The 19,231-nt window shown below is 39.9% G+C and overlaps 1 protein-coding gene across 1 annotated transcript in view; it reads left to right on the forward strand.

Annotated features, from left to right (window-relative positions):
• WDFY1 (WD repeat and FYVE domain containing 1) overlaps window positions 1-18,126 on the forward strand; it is a 44,018-nt gene extending 25,892 nt beyond the window's left edge. The window contains exons 6-12 of the mRNA XM_007058181.4: window positions 1,296-1,408; window positions 5,337-5,463; window positions 7,448-7,553; window positions 10,682-10,783; window positions 11,957-12,087; window positions 12,899-13,007; window positions 14,750-18,126. Coding sequence (XP_007058243.1) covers window positions 1,296-1,408; window positions 5,337-5,463; window positions 7,448-7,553; window positions 10,682-10,783; window positions 11,957-12,087; window positions 12,899-13,007; window positions 14,750-14,809 — 748 coding nt within the window. The 3' untranslated portion in view covers window positions 14,810-18,126. The remainder of the gene's footprint in view (window positions 1-1,295; window positions 1,409-5,336; window positions 5,464-7,447; window positions 7,554-10,681; window positions 10,784-11,956; window positions 12,088-12,898; window positions 13,008-14,749) is intronic.
• Window positions 18,127-19,231: the final 1,105 nt, after the last annotated feature.

Below are 19,231 nucleotides of genomic sequence, written 5' to 3' on the forward strand. Positions count from 1 at the left end.
AGCTTCTATGATGCATGAGTTAATCATCTTTTACAAAAGCTTATACAAATATAAAATATTACGGAATGGATGTTCCTTAGTGTCGTGTCTGATTAAACAATATAATTATATAATGGACGCATAGGATGAAATAATGCTGATAAGTCTGAGACCTTGCAATTAACAGCCTTTCTATAAAAGCTTTTCAGGTGCAGGATTGTTTATCTTCAGATGCCCATTCTTAAATCCCTCATGCTTGTTAACAAGACATTGGAAACACAGCTTTCTCACCATTGTGGTGACGATTTTTTAGTTATACTGCACTTCTTCCTACACAGTAAACCCCTCTTAGTTACCTCTTGTCTTTCGGTGGTGGCCTCAGCAGAGAGCAAACAATAAGCCTATCTCAGGGGCTGGGGAAGTCCCTTCCAGGTGCCAGCTGTTTTCTGGATGGAGCAATACCAGCTGCTCTTCGGGCACCACTTCCTATGTGAATAGTAAAACTTTTGAAAAGGAACTTATATGTTTGCTGTATATCATCTTGATCATTCAGCTTACGTTACAAAAAAGAGGGAGGGAAAGGATTTATCCACTTCTGTTGTAAGGTCTCTGGGGCAGAGACAGTCTCTGGTTTTGTACAGTGCCACACAAAGGGCCTTTAATCCTGATTAGGGCGATATAAAGTACTACTGGAATACAAATAATGCAAATAGGAGGTCAGTAGATACCTGCCATGGAAGGTAGGGCTAATTAGAATTTCCAGGTACTCTAATCCTGAGACACAGCTCTGGCTTCCCTTAGGCCCTTCCGTAGCAACAAGACTCTCATTTTCCCCCCTTTCCTTGACTGAAGTAAACGAGTAATTTCTGATCCTGTTTGTCATTAAATCTGAATATAAAGTGCCTTACATAGGCAAGACTCAGTTCCATGAGTTCTTCTGCACTTTCAGGTAAGTTAAAAGTGGATTATTGATCTGTGTCTAAACAAGTCTCCAGTCTAGTTCATAAAATATTTTGGCACCTCTTGAGTTTCAGGAACATCTTTAATTGAAGGTTCAGTTATTCTTGCACTTTTTAAACTTCTGGTGAAAGCAAAGCTGAATATTTTTTTAACATTGTTTCCTTGTTTACAGGTTTGTACTACATCAGCACTCTCTAGTATTTGTTTATGGGCCACTAATGATCTTTTCAGTATGGTTTTTGTTGGTTGTTGCTTTAACCGGTTTGTTTTTTAGTCATGCTGGCAGAGTATTCTTGCTGTAAAGAGAAGCAAGTGAGACTGAGAACAGTTGGTGGTGTTCCTTGACTTATGTTCAGATATGACATTGAAACCAACCATGCCTTCGTTGGGGACTATTCTGGACAGATCACACTGCTGAAGCTTGAACAGAACACTTGCACGGTTATCACAACGCTCAAAGGTCATGAAGGTAAACTAACTTTCCCCCTTCAGTTCCCTGGCTAATTCAGTCTCTGGTTATATAACTTTCTGTCAGCAGACGATGGGAAATGTAATCAAGAGCAGGTTCTTACCTAAGCTCTCGAGTTCATTGCCTGTCACCACTTTCTGAACAAAGTTTTCTCCATACAGAGAAGTTTTCAATAAAACTCATACGTCTTAAATTAGCAGGATATTTAAGTAGCTAAGAACTCTGCTTGTTTCATAGGGAACTCTGGGCTATGGCCTGCTGTGAATGACATTGCCATCATCCTAGGCACCAATTATAGAGCATGAGCTTCAAAGTAACTGCCTTAAATGGTGCATGTATATATGCCTAGCCCATCTTACAAAATGGCCCACCTTACAAAATGTCAGCCTATATTCACTAACATGTAAAGGAATGGCTCCATCTCAGTGTCTAGAATGTTACCACTTTAAGGCAGTGTGTCTTGTACTTGTTTGTACAGCGATCAACATTGCTATCACCGCATGCTTTAATCAAATGTAAGAAAACTTTGCAAAGCTATCTAGAGGAGTTTGTAAATTATGGGATAAATTCTCAAGTTCATGCACTGGACATGCACTTCATATCATAAGGTGTTGGTAGAATCACATAGGGCCTGTGTATTGAGTAAAAACTAATTCTTGTAACCTGATGTATGGCACAATATGTGCAGTGTTAGGCTTTGCCTGACCCAGTTCTATTTAAGATGTATAGATATTATGGTGATGGTTGATGTAGATTCTTAGGTGTTTATCTAGGTGTGCTTCAGGGTGAGGTTATTGAGGCAGGGGTATGCTGAGAGGAATAACTAAAGTGACTTTTGCTTTTTCATGACCTCATATGACTTAGAATCCAGAATAGCAATTTATTGGCCTCCTGTATTAACAATGCTGATCTATTGGGTCTCAAGGCTGTGGTCCTGTGGAAAATGCCAGTTTCTACTTACCTTGGTACTGGCTGTAAATGTCAGTCGGTAAAGGTTTAGATTGTTTGTTTGTTTTTCTAATACTGAATGGGCTTCTGCAATGCAGATCACCGTGACCATGAAGTGAAACAATACAAAGCGATCTTTGATAAACTGTGGTGGAGGAGTCAAAACAGAAACCAGGGGGAAGTTCCCTCCCTCCCCCCCCATTTAGAACAGAATAATAGCAATTGGTCTGTGCTTGCTGGAACAGTGTGAAAATAAGATAATTATTTTACAGAATTCTTTGCCTACATGGGCTTTCCTTATATTGATCTCAAGCTAAATGAGTGTCATTTGAATTAACACTGCTACTTAATGAGTGTAGTGTGAATTAGTCTATTGTATTCTGTTGATCTAATACTTAGAATTCAGTGAGCTATAAAATATTAAATCAAAGCAGATTTTTCAAGTGTCCTTTTTTATGTTGCTTTGTATGTCATATAAACAGATGACTTGGTGCCACTGTGAATTGTTCTTACCGCTCATGTTCCCTCCGTGGGTCTGCTATTGCTGAGGTCTTGTCAACTTGAGTTTCAACAGTTTGTTTACATTGGTTTAAAAATCATCCCTTTTAATTAAACTGGTCAAAGCCCAGATGGGACTCTTTTTGGTTCAAAAGTGGTTTATTTCAGTTTACCATAATGGAAAGAAAACTGGCTTAAACCAAAATAAGTGTCCACACAGCCTTTTGTATTGATTTAAAACAACACCTTTAGTTAAACTGGTACAACTTGTGTGGACAAGGGCTGAGAACTTTCACAAAATGCTTATATTTAATAAAGAATCTTGTTGCTCTGTAAGACAGGGTCCCATATCCAGGAGACCTCAAAGGTGGCTGCTTTAACTAAGCTTTGTTTCTTTATCCTCATTTCCTCCTTATAACTCTTTGGCAATTCACTACAATTGAATAGCAAACATGCACCAAAACAGCATTTTGGCTTCCAAAGTGGTCTGTCTGGGAATGAGTACTTATTACTTTTCTTAATATCCATGAAAATGTTTCCAAAGGGATCCTGGTTTAAAAATAAATAAATAAAAAATAAAAAAAATCCTGTTCAGCCCTGCAGCAACCATACAAATCTTATTGCTATTAATTATAAAAGCCAGAAAAGAGAGGCTTGATTTGAGGCTGTAATTAATTAAAACAAGATGAATATCAATTGAGCTAGTGGCCGAAAAGATGCCACTTGAACTATGGAAAGATGCTCTATAAAAGTACACATTCCTAAAGGAAGGAATAGAATATTGAGTCCAGTAACTTGATGTAAAGCAGTCCTTATTGATCTTTCAGAAAGTCCAGTTTTGTTGAAGGTTTAAAACAGGGATGGACAAACTTTTTGGCCCGAGGGCCACATCTGAGTATGGAAATTGTATGGCAGGCCATGAATGCTGACTAAATTGGGGGTTGGGGTGCAGGACTGGGTGAGGGCTATGGCTGTAGGTACAGGCTCTGGGTTAGGGCCAGAAATGAGGAGTTCAGGGTGCGGGAGGGGGCTCTGGACTGCGGCAGGTGATTGTGGTTTGGGGGGTGGGAAGTGAGGGCTCCGGCTGGGGGCTGCAGTCTCTGGGGATGAGGGATTTGGGGTTCAAGAGGGTGCTCTGGGCTGGGACCGAGGGGTTTGGAGGGTGGGAGGGGGATTGAGGTTGGGGTGGGGGGTTGAGGCACTGGAGGAGGTCAGGAGGTGCAGGCTCCAGGCGGCACTTACCAGAAGCAACGGCATGTCCCCCTCTGGTTCCTACGTGGAGGCATGGCCAGGCAGCTCTGCGTGCTGCCCCATCCGCAGGCATCACCTCTGCAGCTCCCATTGGCTGTAGTTCCCAGCCAATGGGAGCTGCAGAGCCAGTGCTTGGGGAGGGAGAAGCATGCGGAGCCCCCTGGCTGCCCTACGTGTAGGAGCTGGAGGGGGAACACTGCTTCCGGGAGCTCATGGAGCAGGGCTAGCTCCCGACCCTGCTCCCTGACTGGAGCTCGAAGGTTTGATGGGCTGGATGCAGCCCACGAGCTGTAGTTTTCCCACCGCTGGTTTAATATGTATCACCCGCTGAATAGTGTCATTCTGCTCCTTTCATTTTTTTGGATGAGACGGTGGTGGCCTAATGTAGTACCATGCATTTTGTGTTCAGTAATTACAAAGCCAGTGTGTTAAACTGAAGGGCTCTTTAATAAGGAGTATAAAACACATACAAGAATATCTTTGTAAAAAACAATGGAGCACATACATTTTGCCCTGCAATATGTCTGTCCTGTGACTGATAGTTTCTCAATGCCATTAAAATATTTGGAAAAAATTGTCAGAGCACAACTGTATTCAGAGCTAATTATGTAAGAGGTCAGTGTATGATGACTGAGATCACTTGTATTCCTCTCAACTGCCAGTTTTATGCATTATTGTCTTGTAAAAGTATTGGTGTTATGAACGAATGCTGCCTGCTCTATTCAGTTGTCACAGTGGCTATGTTCACCTTACAAAGAGCCCAGTAAGAATGGCATTAAACACAATTTATTAGGCTGCTGATATACATATACTTGGGGAAGCTGTTAACCTAATTCATAGCTCATCTGGCATTGTTAGAAAACCCAACTCATTGCTTAGCATCTTATCTTGTTCTTTATTAAATGTTAGTATTTAAATTTCTTTCAAACAAAAATGGCTTTATGTGAAAACCTGAACTTTCCTGTGACTCTTTCATGAACAATGAGCATTTTAGAAATATGTATTAGTTCTACCAAACCAGATTATCCCATTGCTCACCATCCTTTAAAAGACAAAGTTTCGTTGTCCAACTAATGATAGTTCAGTGACTTTAAACTGTTAGGCTGCGAGTTTCTTTACTATCACCTTTGATCTAACAGAAGCATGAATGAAGAGCTGTGAATGAGCTCCAAAGCTTATCTCTCCTAGTCCAATAAAAGAGATTACTTCACCCAATTTTTTTTTTTTAAAGGAAGTGTTGCTTCCCTGTGGTGGGATCCTGTTCAACGGCTACTCTTCTCTGGAGCATCCGATCACAGCATTATCCTGTGGGATATTGGTGGAAGGAAAGGCCGAACACTGTTGCTTCAGGGCCATCAGTATGTAGCAGTGACTTGCCGTTTTATTTTTTTCCAAATACTTAACTAGTTTGTGGGGTTGTAGAAAGAGACTAAATGTTACAAGCTCCCAAGTATTGTGAATAATAACTAGACAAGATAGCATATTTCAGGGCATTCTCTTAAGACAGTGATGCATGAGGACAGTGGGGAACAAATGTCAGAGCAGCATTACTGTCATAAGGGGCATTTTTGTTCTCTTGGCTATGACTTAAATGTGGGAAGTGATGAGATCAGAGAATAAATATAGTTCACAGAATAAAGAGATGGGTGAAAATACTATGACTACCCTTGTTTGCAGTGTTGTAGCTGTGTTCCATCTAATATTGTAAGGTTTTGCTGCATGGAGGTCAAATCCCACTGCTATAATGTACCCTTCATTAAGATGCTTGTGCAGGAAGGGGGTGGAAATGTATAATGACGTCTGCATAGTAGTGTGTATATATAGAATCCTTTGTTCTATTGCTGCTTCTTCATCTTAGACACTAGTCATGAAATCACAGAACTATTTTACTGGCATAGTTAGTATTTTTAAAGTACCTATGCTGACTTCCTGTACTTCTCACAAGTGCACATGAATTCCCACTCTTCTGTGCATTGACATGCAACTGTTCATTTTTACATATTGGCTACAATAGTGTAATTTGACACCTACGTGACTGGAAGACTTTCCACTGCTTCTTTCACTCCTCCATGTATCCTGTTGGGAAGATTGTGTGTATCAGTTATTAGTTTTTTCCTGTCTAATCTCACACTGGACAGAAGGTGGCGGAATTTTTACAAAGTGTGGGAAATATCATTCCATTTCAAAAGCAGTCTTTTTTTTCTTTCTGAACTAAAAACTGAATTTTCACTGTTTTGCAAGCTGTGACTAAAAGTGAGGAGATCCACAACAGGTTTCCGTTCTGGACAGCTATATCAAAAACAGATTCTTGTTTTTCTGTAAGTCAGTTTTCCTCCTTGAAGAAAGTCAATATTCACACAGCGAGTGAACACCATACTTAAAGGAAACAGGAACTTGTGGGGGGAAAGAGATTAAGAAATTGAATCACAATAACTAGGCTTGACAGGATTAGATTTTTATTGGTAAACGTCAGTAAATGCCAATTTCCAGTACACGCATGCAAACAATGAAAAAATACTTCCATCAATAATAATCAAAATTTACAAGGAAGCAGCATTTTTTGTACTTTGTCTGACAACTATTTAGTTTGATTTAAAGATATTTATCTCATTTATTTGACATGTGATGTTGACAATTTGTTTTAACTGTTAAAACTTTATAACTTTTTGAATCAACATCTACTGTTAAATAATTTATTCTAACCACCCTGTGGTCTGACTCCTCCTCCATAATTTCCTGCAACTAAAAAAACTTAAATAGATGAAAATAAATATCAATCTTTTAAATTGAATTCTGCCAACCCTAACAACTCATACATCAGCAAAAGGGTTTTCAGTTGAATCTTTAAGGACATAATTCCTTGATGGCTATTTTCTCACAATTGTCTCCTGATAATTTGGTGTTCTGTTGAGTTCCAAGTGTGGATGAAGAAGGGGCGTATTTGCAGTTCTGCTCAGTTCAGACACCTGTCACCTGAGATGCATTCCGTTTGTTAGGCTTCACTAGCAAAACACTGACATGATGCTGTATCTTCAGCTTACAGGTCAAACGAGCTGCTTCCTATGCTAACACTTTGTTCTATCGCAGCTACTTCAGTGCTGAAATAACACTTGGCAATGAGGGTACCAAGTCCAGCTTCTAAACTTTGATTCTCCGTTTCAAGCACTTTAGGTTACTACTTAGTGGTCTTGCTTTAAAATAGTTCTACAGCTGACAGTGCCTGGCTACTGACATTGTTTTCAGCTTTTCAGGTGACTCTTAAAAATTCAAACCCAGACCTGTTAGGGATGTTGCTTTTGCTTAATTGTTTGGAAGAATTAATAGTGGCCACTTCATTTCCAGTGACAAGGTGCAGGCCATTTGTTACATCCAGCTCACGCGGCAACTGATCTCATGTTCAGCTGATGGAGGAATTGCTGTTTGGAATATGGATGTCAGCAGAGAAGAGGTAAGCACGTGTGCTAGATCAGAGGATCTGGTTCTACCGCTTTGTGAACTCTGCAATGGCTATGCTTTCCAGCTTATCCTGTCATCCTAGATCAGGGCACCCCAAATTAACCAAGCATTGGTAACTGTCCAGGAATCAGAGTTCAGTGCCTCAGCTTCCATGAAAAGTATCAGATTACCATAAAGATAAGGGCAGTGACAAAGTCCACGAAGACCCTAGAGCTTTGTTCAGTGCAAGTCTGGCCATGTGGACAAAGGTGAAGCTTTGCATGTTGAAACCTCAAGTCCCCACAGACCACACTTCCATATTAAAGACAAGGATGGACCCCATAATAGATCTCTGCCATGCTTGACCTAAAGGTACACCCTCTTCACATCTGTTCTCGTTAATATAATTGGAAAGAATCCTGTAGGGTACTACAGGAGGCAACTCCCTAATGCAGACTGTATTGAATTCCCTGTAGGATTATGCAGACTTGACAAAATATTTGCTCTGAGTTATCTCAGTAAAATGGTATTGTAGTTTAGCCCTTCCCCTCTCTCCTCAAAAAGGATATTAAAAGTATAGAAGTCATTCACAGAGTAGCCAGATTTTAAAGAGCCCTTGATCACTAAATAAAAGTGACGTAAAATGAAGTATTGTTTATGCATGGCTTGAGACCTGTTCTGTGTTACATGTTCCTTAGTGTATTGTGAAATAAAGTACTATAGAAAAATCTGTGTAGCCTGTGAAGATGTAGTTTCTTGCCACCAGTACACTAATGCTGTCAGGCCAACCAAAAATGGCTTGGTGATAGACTGCTCTTACTGCTTTTCTCAGTTCTGTCTCTGCACACTGTTTTCTTTGTAAGGGATCTTCAAAGCCACAAGCACTGTTGTCTTCATTATACATATTGTGGTACCACCTAGGAGCCCATGTTGGACCAGAACCCCATGGTGCTAGGGGCTGTGCAAAGGGAACAAATAAGAGACTGCTGCTGAGTGCTAAACAAAGGGCTTGCCTACACCATGTGATGTAGTCTGACATCAGCATGCATGAGAGCACTTCTAAGGTCCACACAGGCCAGTTAGGGCACGGCATGCTGGTGCACAGTAGAATCTACACCTCCAGCTGGTGTGCACTAACGCACAGCATAGACAAACCCATAGATTCCTTTTCTTCCTCCAGAATCTGTTAACTAGTTTAGGATCGGTGTAGGGCCATATCTACATTACCACTTTTCTCAGTATAACTTCTTTCGCTCATGGGTGTGGAAAAAAAAACACACCCCGAGCGATATAAGTTACATTGACAAAAGAACACTGTTCACACTGGCGATGTTGGTGGAAGAGCTTCTCCTGCCAACATAGCTACAGCTGCTTGTGGAGGTGGGGTTTTTTATGTCGGTGGGAGAGCTCTCTTGCATTGGCATAGAGCAGATATATGAGCGATCTTACAGTGGCGCAGCTGCATCGGTACAGCTGTGCCGCTGTAAGCTCGCTAGTGTAGACATAGGTGTAGTCATTACATGGTGCTGTAATAGAGCTGAATACACTGCCTTTGAAAATTCCTCTAGAGCAGTGAGGAGATGATTTTTATGGAGCTTGTTTTTTTGTTTACCAAGTTAAAGAACAAAGTATGGACTAGACAAAGTCTTCATGCACTAGAGCTTTTTAGACCCTTGTTGGCAGCATGGTGAGGAAATTCCCAAAACTAGCGGCATAGATTTTAGTGGGAGTTTGGATTAAACTTTGGTAGTTTTTAATAATGTATTATCCGTTGGTTTGTACTATACTTTTGTAATGGCTTATCTATTTTCTGCCATTAAATGGAGATTGAGAAATGAGAAACAGAAGCCACTGAACCAATAGTGAGAACCCAAATGGGCAGGAGATGAAAACAATGGCCTCTGAAACTGTCATCACATCATTATTGAAATGGAGACAGTCTTTCATTTTCAGTATTCACTCACTCTTAATTGACTTGTTGTCCATCAAGAATTTGCTACTCTTTTACTGATGCATCTATTTTAGGAAGGTCCACCAATGTGATGGAAAAAGGAATGTTAATGGATGTCACTTACTGTGTAGTCTGCTGAGAGAGAGCATTATGGAATGTGGAGAGACTGAATCAGCAGTCAGTGTGGGTAGTCATGGTTATTCTGAAATTTGAGATGGGAAGTGATTCACCACAGAACAATAATATGCCCAAGAGAATAAAAAAAGACACACAAGTGCAGTACTGCAGTGGTGTGAAATTTAAGGGCGTTAAACTAACCTTGAAATAGCTTTCAGGGTATATGGTCCTTATCAGATGCATGGGAATATTTACCCAACACATAAGGAGGTGCCCTAGAACTATTCTGTATCATCCCACAAAAGTACCTTACTAAAAAGTGCAAGTATTAACTTCAGAGTTATGCTTTGAATACTCTGCTAAGCACACTAATATCTGAGAATGTTAGTACTACTTAGCATATCTATATCTCGCATCATCCAGAGAGCCCAATATAATCAAGCATTATTTCCGGATAAGGAAGCAGAGGCATGTGTATGCTTGGAGTGAGGGCAAAGGATTGGGGGTTGCAGCTGATAAGTTTTCTTAATTGCTTCAAATGCTACAGCCCCAGGAAAAGGACATGATGAGAATGACAGCTTCTGAGGGAGTAATTGATTCACTATAGAGTTTCTGTATCTTAGATTACTTTGTAGCCATTCTGAATCTTCCTGGCAGCAAGACCCGGGGGTCTACAACCCCTGCAGCAATCCAGTAATTCAGATGCATCTTAGCAGGTTTTCTCGTTAGGGCAGGAACAAGAAATGCTGTGGGGTAAAAACTGTGTGAGAAGAGCACAAAGATCTTTGTAACAGATAACTATAATTATGACTCTGCCTTCTGCACACAGCTCAGCACTGAATTCTCAAGTTGCTTTTTGAGTGTGGCCAACTTTCGCACTGAATGTAAAGCAATTCAGATTTTCTTGTGTATTGTTTGTAATGTCCATAGCTGATAGAGGGGGCTTCTCTTGAAGTGTATTTAAATTTCACTGTATATCTTCATTTAAAAACAAAAATGAAAACCTGAGCTGTTCATAACCTTGCTGATTTTGAACATGTTCTAAGAGTATTTATTTCTCCCTCCCCCACTAGGCTCCTCAGTGGTTAGAAAGTGATTCTTGTCAGAAATGTGAACAGCCTTTCTTCTGGAATATAAAGCAGATGTGGGACACAAAGACACTAGGGTTGAGACAGGTGAGGATGTGGTTGTAAATCATTCATGGTGCTGTTCATTGTGTAGAGAATTTGGTGTCAGTGGTGTTCTAGCTTTATACCTGACCTGCTGTTCAGCACTTCTAAACTTCATCTCCAATCCGTTTTTGAAAAGGAAAAAATGCGTAGAAAGACATACTATAAAGCAGCAGAGGTCATTGGTGTCTTCGTTGCCAGCAAAGTGTTGTGAATCAGGAAATCTCAACTTGGTGCTGAGAAGTTACCAAGTACAGTGGAAAAAAAGCATTAAATTGGGTTGTCCTGTGTGGGAATAATGGGGTTAAAAGAAAGTAAAACCTGTTCTGCGCACAAGTGTGCATATAAGAAAGAGCTACAGTCAGTAAATACTGAATGCACAAAATGGCCTACAATCTTATACTGGCAAATTACTACCAAAATGTCAGCCTTAAATTGAGCACCTTACAGTGTGCTGAAGCACTAATGGCCTTGCCCTCCTTCAGTTACGCCAGAGTGTGAATCTCTTGTAAATGTTGAAAGGAACTTTCACCTCCTAAATGCTCCAGGAGAAATCCACTGATGCCCCCCCCCCCCCCCCCCCCCCCCCCCCCCCCGCCCCCAGCCCTTGATGATAGTGAAGGCAAGAGTGTAAAGAACATCTTTCATTTTGTAAGGCACTTGCCCTCAGATCCCTTGGAGAAAAGGGATGTAGAGCAGGGGTTCTCAAACTGGGGGTTGAGATGGTAATTACATGTAATTACCTCAGGGGGTCACGAGGTAATTACATGGCGGGGGGTGGGGTCGTGATCTGTCAGCCTCCACCCCAAACCCTGCTTTGCCTCCAGCATTTATAATAGTGTTAAATTAAAAAAACAAAAACACTTTTTTGTATGTTTATGGGGAGGGGGGTCACACTCAGAGGGTTGCTGTGTGAAAGGGTTCACCAGTACAGAAGTTTGAGAACCACTGTGTAGAGTATATGGGTAAAATCCTGTCTCTATTGGAAGTCAGTGGCAAAATTCCCTGGGGCTGGCAGATAACCCAGGGATTCTTGGTCCTTGGTTACAACTCGTTTTGAAAGGTCACTATCATAGGATGTTACATAATTTCTTTGGTCATCCCTCCTGATGATTTGGGAGTTCTCAAGTAGTGCTTTGTGTCCTGAAATGTCCATCTTATTTTAATTCTTCTTTGAAGCATCACTGCAGAAAATGTGGTCAAGCAGTGTGTGGCAAGTGCAGCACTAAGCGGTCCAGCTACCCAATCATGGGCTTCGAGTTCCAGGTCCGTGTCTGTGACTCTTGCTTTGAGTCAATCAAAGATGAAGAGTGAGTATGCTTAAAGATCTGATGTTGTTCCATTACTGACTTTATACACTAAAGGCTGAAACTTTTGGAGGAACCTAAGTGGTAGCTTTAAGTTCTCTGGTTACAATTCTGGCAGCTCTGGCTCATCTGTTTGTAATCAGCCTTTTATTAAATGTCAGAAACTACATACCATGTTTATAATCAATATGTAAATTAGGAACTCTCACTTATGTATCCGATACCTTCAAGGTCTAATGTGCAGCCTTCTCACAGGAAAGAATATACATAAGTTACCAGCATGGAAATATTATTAACCTCTATCTTTCACAAGGCAGCAAACATTGATGCCTCACAGTCAGGTTAACTTGCTTGTATTACATTGGTGGTTCTTTTGGGGCTTCTTTGCACACATTTTGAAGGGGAGGGGGGTGGGGAGAAAGAGGGGCAGCAGCCACTTGCTTAATCTAGTAGCCAATACAGCTGGAAGAAAAGTTGAGAAGCTTGTTGGAAAGTAGACTTTACAGCTGTTAAATGTTAGAAGTAAAGAACTGTATTCTCTACCATGTTCCTGTTTTCCTTTGTGTTGTGTTGAGGGACTTCCAAATATCAAGTGGGAGCCCAGGTAAGCACGTGTCACTCCTATAATTTAGTGTACTCTGGGCAGAGCTTACTGATTATTTCATTGTCATGTAGGTAGGCGATGTTGTCAGGTCTGACTTACTAGCTTTTCAGAAATTTCTCTGTAAATGCTTTATTTTGTATTGCTGCAATGACGCCATCCAGTTTTAATGTCTAATAGATGGTTTTTATTTAAGCTGTTTTCTTTTACTAGTCGTACTTCCCTGGCAACCTTTCATGAAGGAAAACACAACATTTCCCACATGTCTATGGACATTTCTAGGGGACTAATGGTGACCTGTGGAAGTGATCGGATTGTGAAGGTAGGATTTCTCTTCTCTGCAGGTTATATAACTTGCTTTTTTACTTTGGGTTTTACAATATTAAATAGCTTATGCACTCAGTTAAGGTGACACTTTCTTTTGCCTTTCCTGGTGGTTGCAAACACTTAATCAAGCTTGCAGTTTGATGCTTTGTGGACAGGAAGAGTTAAGCTTGAGTCAAAAACTTAGCAGTACTTGATTATTGTAGTGAAGGACAAAGACTTTCTAATAATCGATTCCACTACTACTGTCATTCAGCCTATATGGTGAATATGCCGGAAATCGCCATGAATTAAAAGGACTGTATAGTTTGAGTAATGGTGTCTGTAAAGCACCATACATTAAGGAGATATTTGGTCCCTGCTCCCAAGGAATCTGAAATCAAAGGGTTCAGTGGTGCAAAACAATCCTATTGAAGCTCAATGGGGAACTACTCAGGTCGCTGAGGTTTGAAGGACTTTCCCTAAATTATATGATAGTTCATTTGTTTTGCACATGGTCAAAGTATGAAGTTTCTACAGGTAACTGGGCTCTTCACAGACCCCAAGAGGGATGGATGTGCCTTATTCAGAGTTCTCTATAATCGGTGACTTCCTAGAGATCATCCAGTCTCTTAGTGAAACTGTTTTCAGACGCGTACTAATCTGATTAAGATATTAAATTAACTGCCATTTAGAGTCTGAGGCTTCCAAATGAGAAACTTAATCTGAGCTATCTCTTGCTGATAGCGTACATTCAGTAAAGGGGTTTGTCAGCACATGCCCAAGGACTTGCATTTTAAAATGCTTTACCTTAATACCCCTTGTGTCACTCCATTTGAGATGACTGTAGAGGAAATTAAATGTCTGGATGCTGTTTTGGGATTTAACTGTGGAACAGTGACTGCTTCAGGCTCACAAATATCAGATGCTCTATTTGAGAAGTAAAGATTGTATTTCAGCACTGCATCTTGAGGAATCTCTGTGTACAATTGCCATGATGCAAACATATTAGTGTTGCCTGTTTGGTATTCCATCTTCCATCTGACACTACCAACTTCCTACTGTCTGATACCTATCTTCATTTCCCTCTGTTCTCATGTCTCACTATGCTTTGTCTCATCACTACTGTGGCTGGCTGGGCAGATGAGAGAGGATCTTGACAGTGCCAGTATGTTTGCCTAGTGCCTGCAGGTGTATCCTGGAGTGTTGGAAAGCATGGAACACTTCTGTAACACACATTAGAGAAAGCAAGTGGAGTGCCATAAGCAGCAATTCAGAGCACTGCTCATATAACCCTTGGGCAACATGCCCTATTTTTGGCTCTAATGCAGTGATACTCAATTTCCTTAAGTCATAAAATCTTTTGATAATATGATATACTGTGGTTATACTTCCTGCAAATACTAGTAATGAAACAGCCCAGAAACTTTTATACTCTTTCATAAGCCTGTGTGTGGGGAAAAACAGTTTTGGCTTTGGAAACCCTCTTCATTAATGTTCTATAGCTCTGTAACAATGTGCTGTGCAAGCTAGAATCCTTTCTTCAAACATAGTTTGGCTATATTGGTTCACAAGGCTAATATAATTTTTAGAAGGTGATCAAGCTGAAAATAGTGCTATTTCAAAATCCTGTTGAATGCTGATTTTTTTTAGGGCATATTGTTACTCTAATCTTTTGGCTACATGTGTAAGTCTTTATACTCTGGATTTTAACACTATATGATATGCTGAGTAGTTCCCCACATGTTATTTTTCTTATAGATATGGGACATGACGCCAGTAGTTGGTTGCAGCCTTGCAACCGGCTTCTCCTCACACTGACCTAGGACCTGACAGGTTCATGCACCTTATGTACAGCAACATACACCGAATGAATGAAATCCCTCCTCGGAATATCGTCACAAAAGCACTGATTGCTGGATCCTTTTTCTCTTGCTCTTCCAGTATGGACAGTCACCTTTGTAGAGCAAAGCTCTTCTATAGGCTTCAGTGGGAATCACCTTGATACAGAAATGCAATTTCCCAGCCTGTTGATGTAACATAAAATGGCTTACCTGCAACGTGACACTGCGATAAAAGGATCTGTCATAACTTGGTTTACATGTAGTGTTAACAATGTGCTTTCTCTGCTGAAATATCTTGTACAGTAGCTAAAGGATTACCAGAGTAAAATGAGTTTAGTTTTTTCAGGTTTGTGCAAATTAACTTACTGTCCCTTCCAGTAAGCAGTCCCCCACTGAACTCTTTTTCTGGTGTGCAGCTGTTTAGGCTGCCTCCAAAAGGAGTATTGGTTATAACTTTGGAAGAAGGAAAGACTTACTTATTTTTTTAAGCAATGTTTGAATAAAGGGGCAGGTGTTCCCTCTCTGTTGGAGTGGCAGTAAGAGTAAATGCTTGACATGAGAGATCCTGATCTACTGGCTTTCTTGAAGTGTTGTCTGCAAATTCAGTTATTGGTAAAACTACTTTAAAATCTGTTCTGTTCAGATAGCTTGAGAGTTTCTGTAAATAATCCCAGGCTCTTAAACATGCTGAAACTATATTTATTCCCTCTTCTTGGCTAACGTATAACGAGTGAACTTTTGTAGCTGTTATTTAGTAGATAAGCTGCACATTCTCAATAGTGAAGGCAGCCCATGATATGTCACAAAACATATGCTCATACAGTATGTTTACAGTGCTGTTAAAATGGGGGGCTATGCAAGCCTGTTGTCTTAGTAATCGCTAAAATAAAAAGCCCCTCCTACATTAATGAACTAATTTTTTATGTGGAAAAGCTTAGTTCCCCATTTATCATGAAGAAATTATATGTAGCTATAGCGTTAACTTAATTACCACCTTGTCTTTTGTTTTGAAAAAAAATTAATGTTAAACATTTCTAAAATTCTCTTCTGAAGCAATAACTACGAAGATACAAAATATTTCTTGGGAATAGTTGGCCTGAGTGCAGATGAGGGCTGTTAATCTTAAATGCTATGTGCAGTGGTGGTCCTTGCTGTTATAAGCCAAGTGAGGCAGTCTGACATTTTCATGGATTGCATGATTCCAGCTGGCAGTTAAGGAAATATTGCCATGTACGTTGCTCTGTCAAGTACATGAATTACCTGTGTTCCATAAATATTAGGATATATGTAATGCCATAAGGTTGTCTTACAAGAGCTTATTAAACAGTTTGAAAATGAAATTCATTTAACTTTATCATAATGTACCATGGAGTCACAAAGGAGATGGGAGTTTGTTGGATTTTCACAAAAACTGATGTTATAGTGTATTCTGTAGTGAGGGAAGAAATATGTGCAGGTCAGCTCTTTCTGCTGCCGTTGGAAGTGACGTGCTCATTCTTGCAGAAAAATTGATGAGGTATTGGAAAGAACTGCAATTTTAGCCTTGCAGCAACAACCAAGTGGTGCTATTGTCACTGCTGAATTAAAATCATTGTCATATACTTTTGATACAAAAATTTTGCATTTATAGCCTGCTATAGCTAGTGTATGCTAATATCATGGGACTGTAATGCGTCATGACCTTACTCAGTTTTCATTTCAAAAACAATAAGATGGTAGATTCCATGCTACTAAATACTATCTCTGGTATATTCTTGATTCACATATTTTGGAACTGGCTTTATGACTTACCATTTTATGGGCCCTCTCCAGAAATATTTTGCTAAAGGATTTTTTTTTAACTTGATACTTCCTAATTCTTCATACTTCTCATAGCTTCCCTCAGAAACTGGCATCAGGCTAGTGTTTGATTGTATTATCCTCTTAAATTTGAAATCTGAATGAGTAAACGCTAATTTAGAGCTTTTGGCAAGTCTGTATTAGGAAGAGATACATTTGGGGGCCTCATTTCAATGATCTGAAACTGTATTGAAAGGAATATGTTGAATGTTTTACATTTGAAGAGTTACATTAATTAGTTCCATTCCTTGCTACCTGATTGAAGGTTTTAGTTTTGGAAAGACTTCTGTTTTCAAGTTATATGAAATATCATGTGTGCCAGAAAGGACCTGAAGTTAGGTAATGAGCTAATGTAAATCAGGGAGGAAACTGACATTTGGTTTTTTTTCACACACATGTTGGATCAAACTCTTTTGTTCCACCTGGTTTAAGAGTAAAGATTAACAATAAGAGATCTGTGAAAACATTCTTCTCCATGGTTCTCTCTACCCTAAAAAACCAAGATGGGTTATGTATTTACAATCCTTTTAATCAATATCTTATTTAGATTAAATTGCAGCAAAAATAAAACTTGGGGAGGTTTGGAGCCACACTGTAAGTTCTGTTCCCCAAAGATTTGGGGGTGGGGACGCACACCTCCTATTAACATGAACAGGAGCTATGCGCCTGCCTCGGGAAATTAAACTAGGTAGATTTGATAATGAACTGTATGATTAAACACTAGCTGATTTGATTTCATTCTGTCCCCTACATCAATCTGTACTACTGGGATCGCCCCTTTCCAGCAAATAAAGAGCTAGTACCCACTAGCGTCAGCTTCTTTGGATGTTCTCTTGCAAAACAAATTGTCAATTTGGCTATCTAGCACCTCTCCCATATTTAGCATTTAACTTTTTCCCCTTCCCTGTGGATAATTCCCCCATCCGTGGCAATCATATTAAGGTTTTACCACTAGATAATCTAGAATCTGCTACATAGCTTTTAAATTTAACAAATATATTTTCTATAATAAATATATGAAATTAACATAGTTATAGCATCACTTAGATATAACAAGGTGATTATGGCTGGCAAAACACCAGCTGGTCACAAAAATAAACCTTGAGATTTAACAAACTAATAATGCACTGAAGGATATATTGCTTGTGTAAAAACACCTAACCTATTTTTAAAGAAACATACTGTTTTGTGCAATTTAAAATACAATAACTATTCCAGTGAGTTCAAATGTGCAATTATTCAGATTTATTTTGAAGCGTTACCAATTTCTTTTGTATGGCCTTTTTTCATTGGAGGAGCAAAGGGTACCATTAATGTATTGTAAGTTCTTTACCAGCTGTGTTTCTACAAAATACTGTACTCCACATGGTTTAGAGATGCTAGATAAATCTTGCTCCCTCTTTGGATTTTTAACTTCGAATACATGTATAATAAAATTTCTTGATAGTCACTTAATTTATTCTGATGACCCATCTTCAATTGGTCTTCATTGTTGCAGCAAATATTGGTAAATAAACTACACACAGTGTTCTTGTGAATAGGGGTGGATTAAAGCAGGATCCAGGCTTTTGGCTGGAAGACATCTTTTAGATCCACAGTTAGAATCAGAGGATTTGTAAAGGAGCCCCATAACCAGAGGCTAGCACACATTGTCAGGATGGAGCCTTTAGCACCACTGAGCAGCTGGCACTACAGAGTGGAGTGTTTTGAGAAAACAGACTTCTCCCTCCCTACCCACTCACTTCTGTTGTCCAGTTAAGCCAGAAGAGGAGAACACCTTCTCCTTGCCCCTAATGGAGTTGCTTCTCCCCCATCATACCATGCTGGGAGATCTTGCTTATTAATTAGCTTACTGTCAAGAAAAGAGTCTTTCCAAACATTGGAGAGAAGGCTCAAATCGTGTGCATCCCTCTTGTATCAAATATATGGGGGAGGGGAAAGCATTGCACTTCCGTTAGATTTCAAATTATTTTAAAGGATATTAGTTTTGACGTCACTTACAATGTCAGATTTTAAGCCCCCTTGATTTGAAATGCATGGAATGGTGGTCCAGCTATGGAAGAGATTGATTCCCCTTCCTTTTAGCAATATGGGTCACGATCCCCTGACACTTGTTAATGACCCCCAGGTTGAGAATTCTCTCCCGACAGCTTTGTGTACTGAAGCATTTACCAGAATGGGTAGTGTTAAAGGCTTGAGGGTTCTTTCCTACGTGAAATGTAGCTGAGCTCTCTACTCTGTTGGTATTCAATGCACAAGATGCAATCGGACTAAGCCTGAGGACCCTACATTTTTATTTTATGCTGTATCGTTCTTCCTGTTGGTTCTGAGAAGAATCTTTTTAACCATGCAATACAGTACCTCTAATGTTTCATCAACAAGACTATTAAATAAAATGACCAGTTTAGCTTATGATTTCTATTACTCTCTCCCCACCCCCTGCGAGAACAATATTGATAGGTACTGCAGCAGCTCTGGGCTGTATGCAAACATGTCTTTGCTCTTTTTCAGTTCAATAGGGAAAAAAAATTGCCTGAGAACATAAGGTCAGCTCCCACCT

The sequence above is a fragment of the Chelonia mydas genome, chromosome 9, assembly GCF_015237465.2.
Source record: "Chelonia mydas isolate rCheMyd1 chromosome 9, rCheMyd1.pri.v2, whole genome shotgun sequence".
NCBI classification, from domain to species: Eukaryota; Metazoa; Chordata; order Testudines; family Cheloniidae; genus Chelonia; species Chelonia mydas.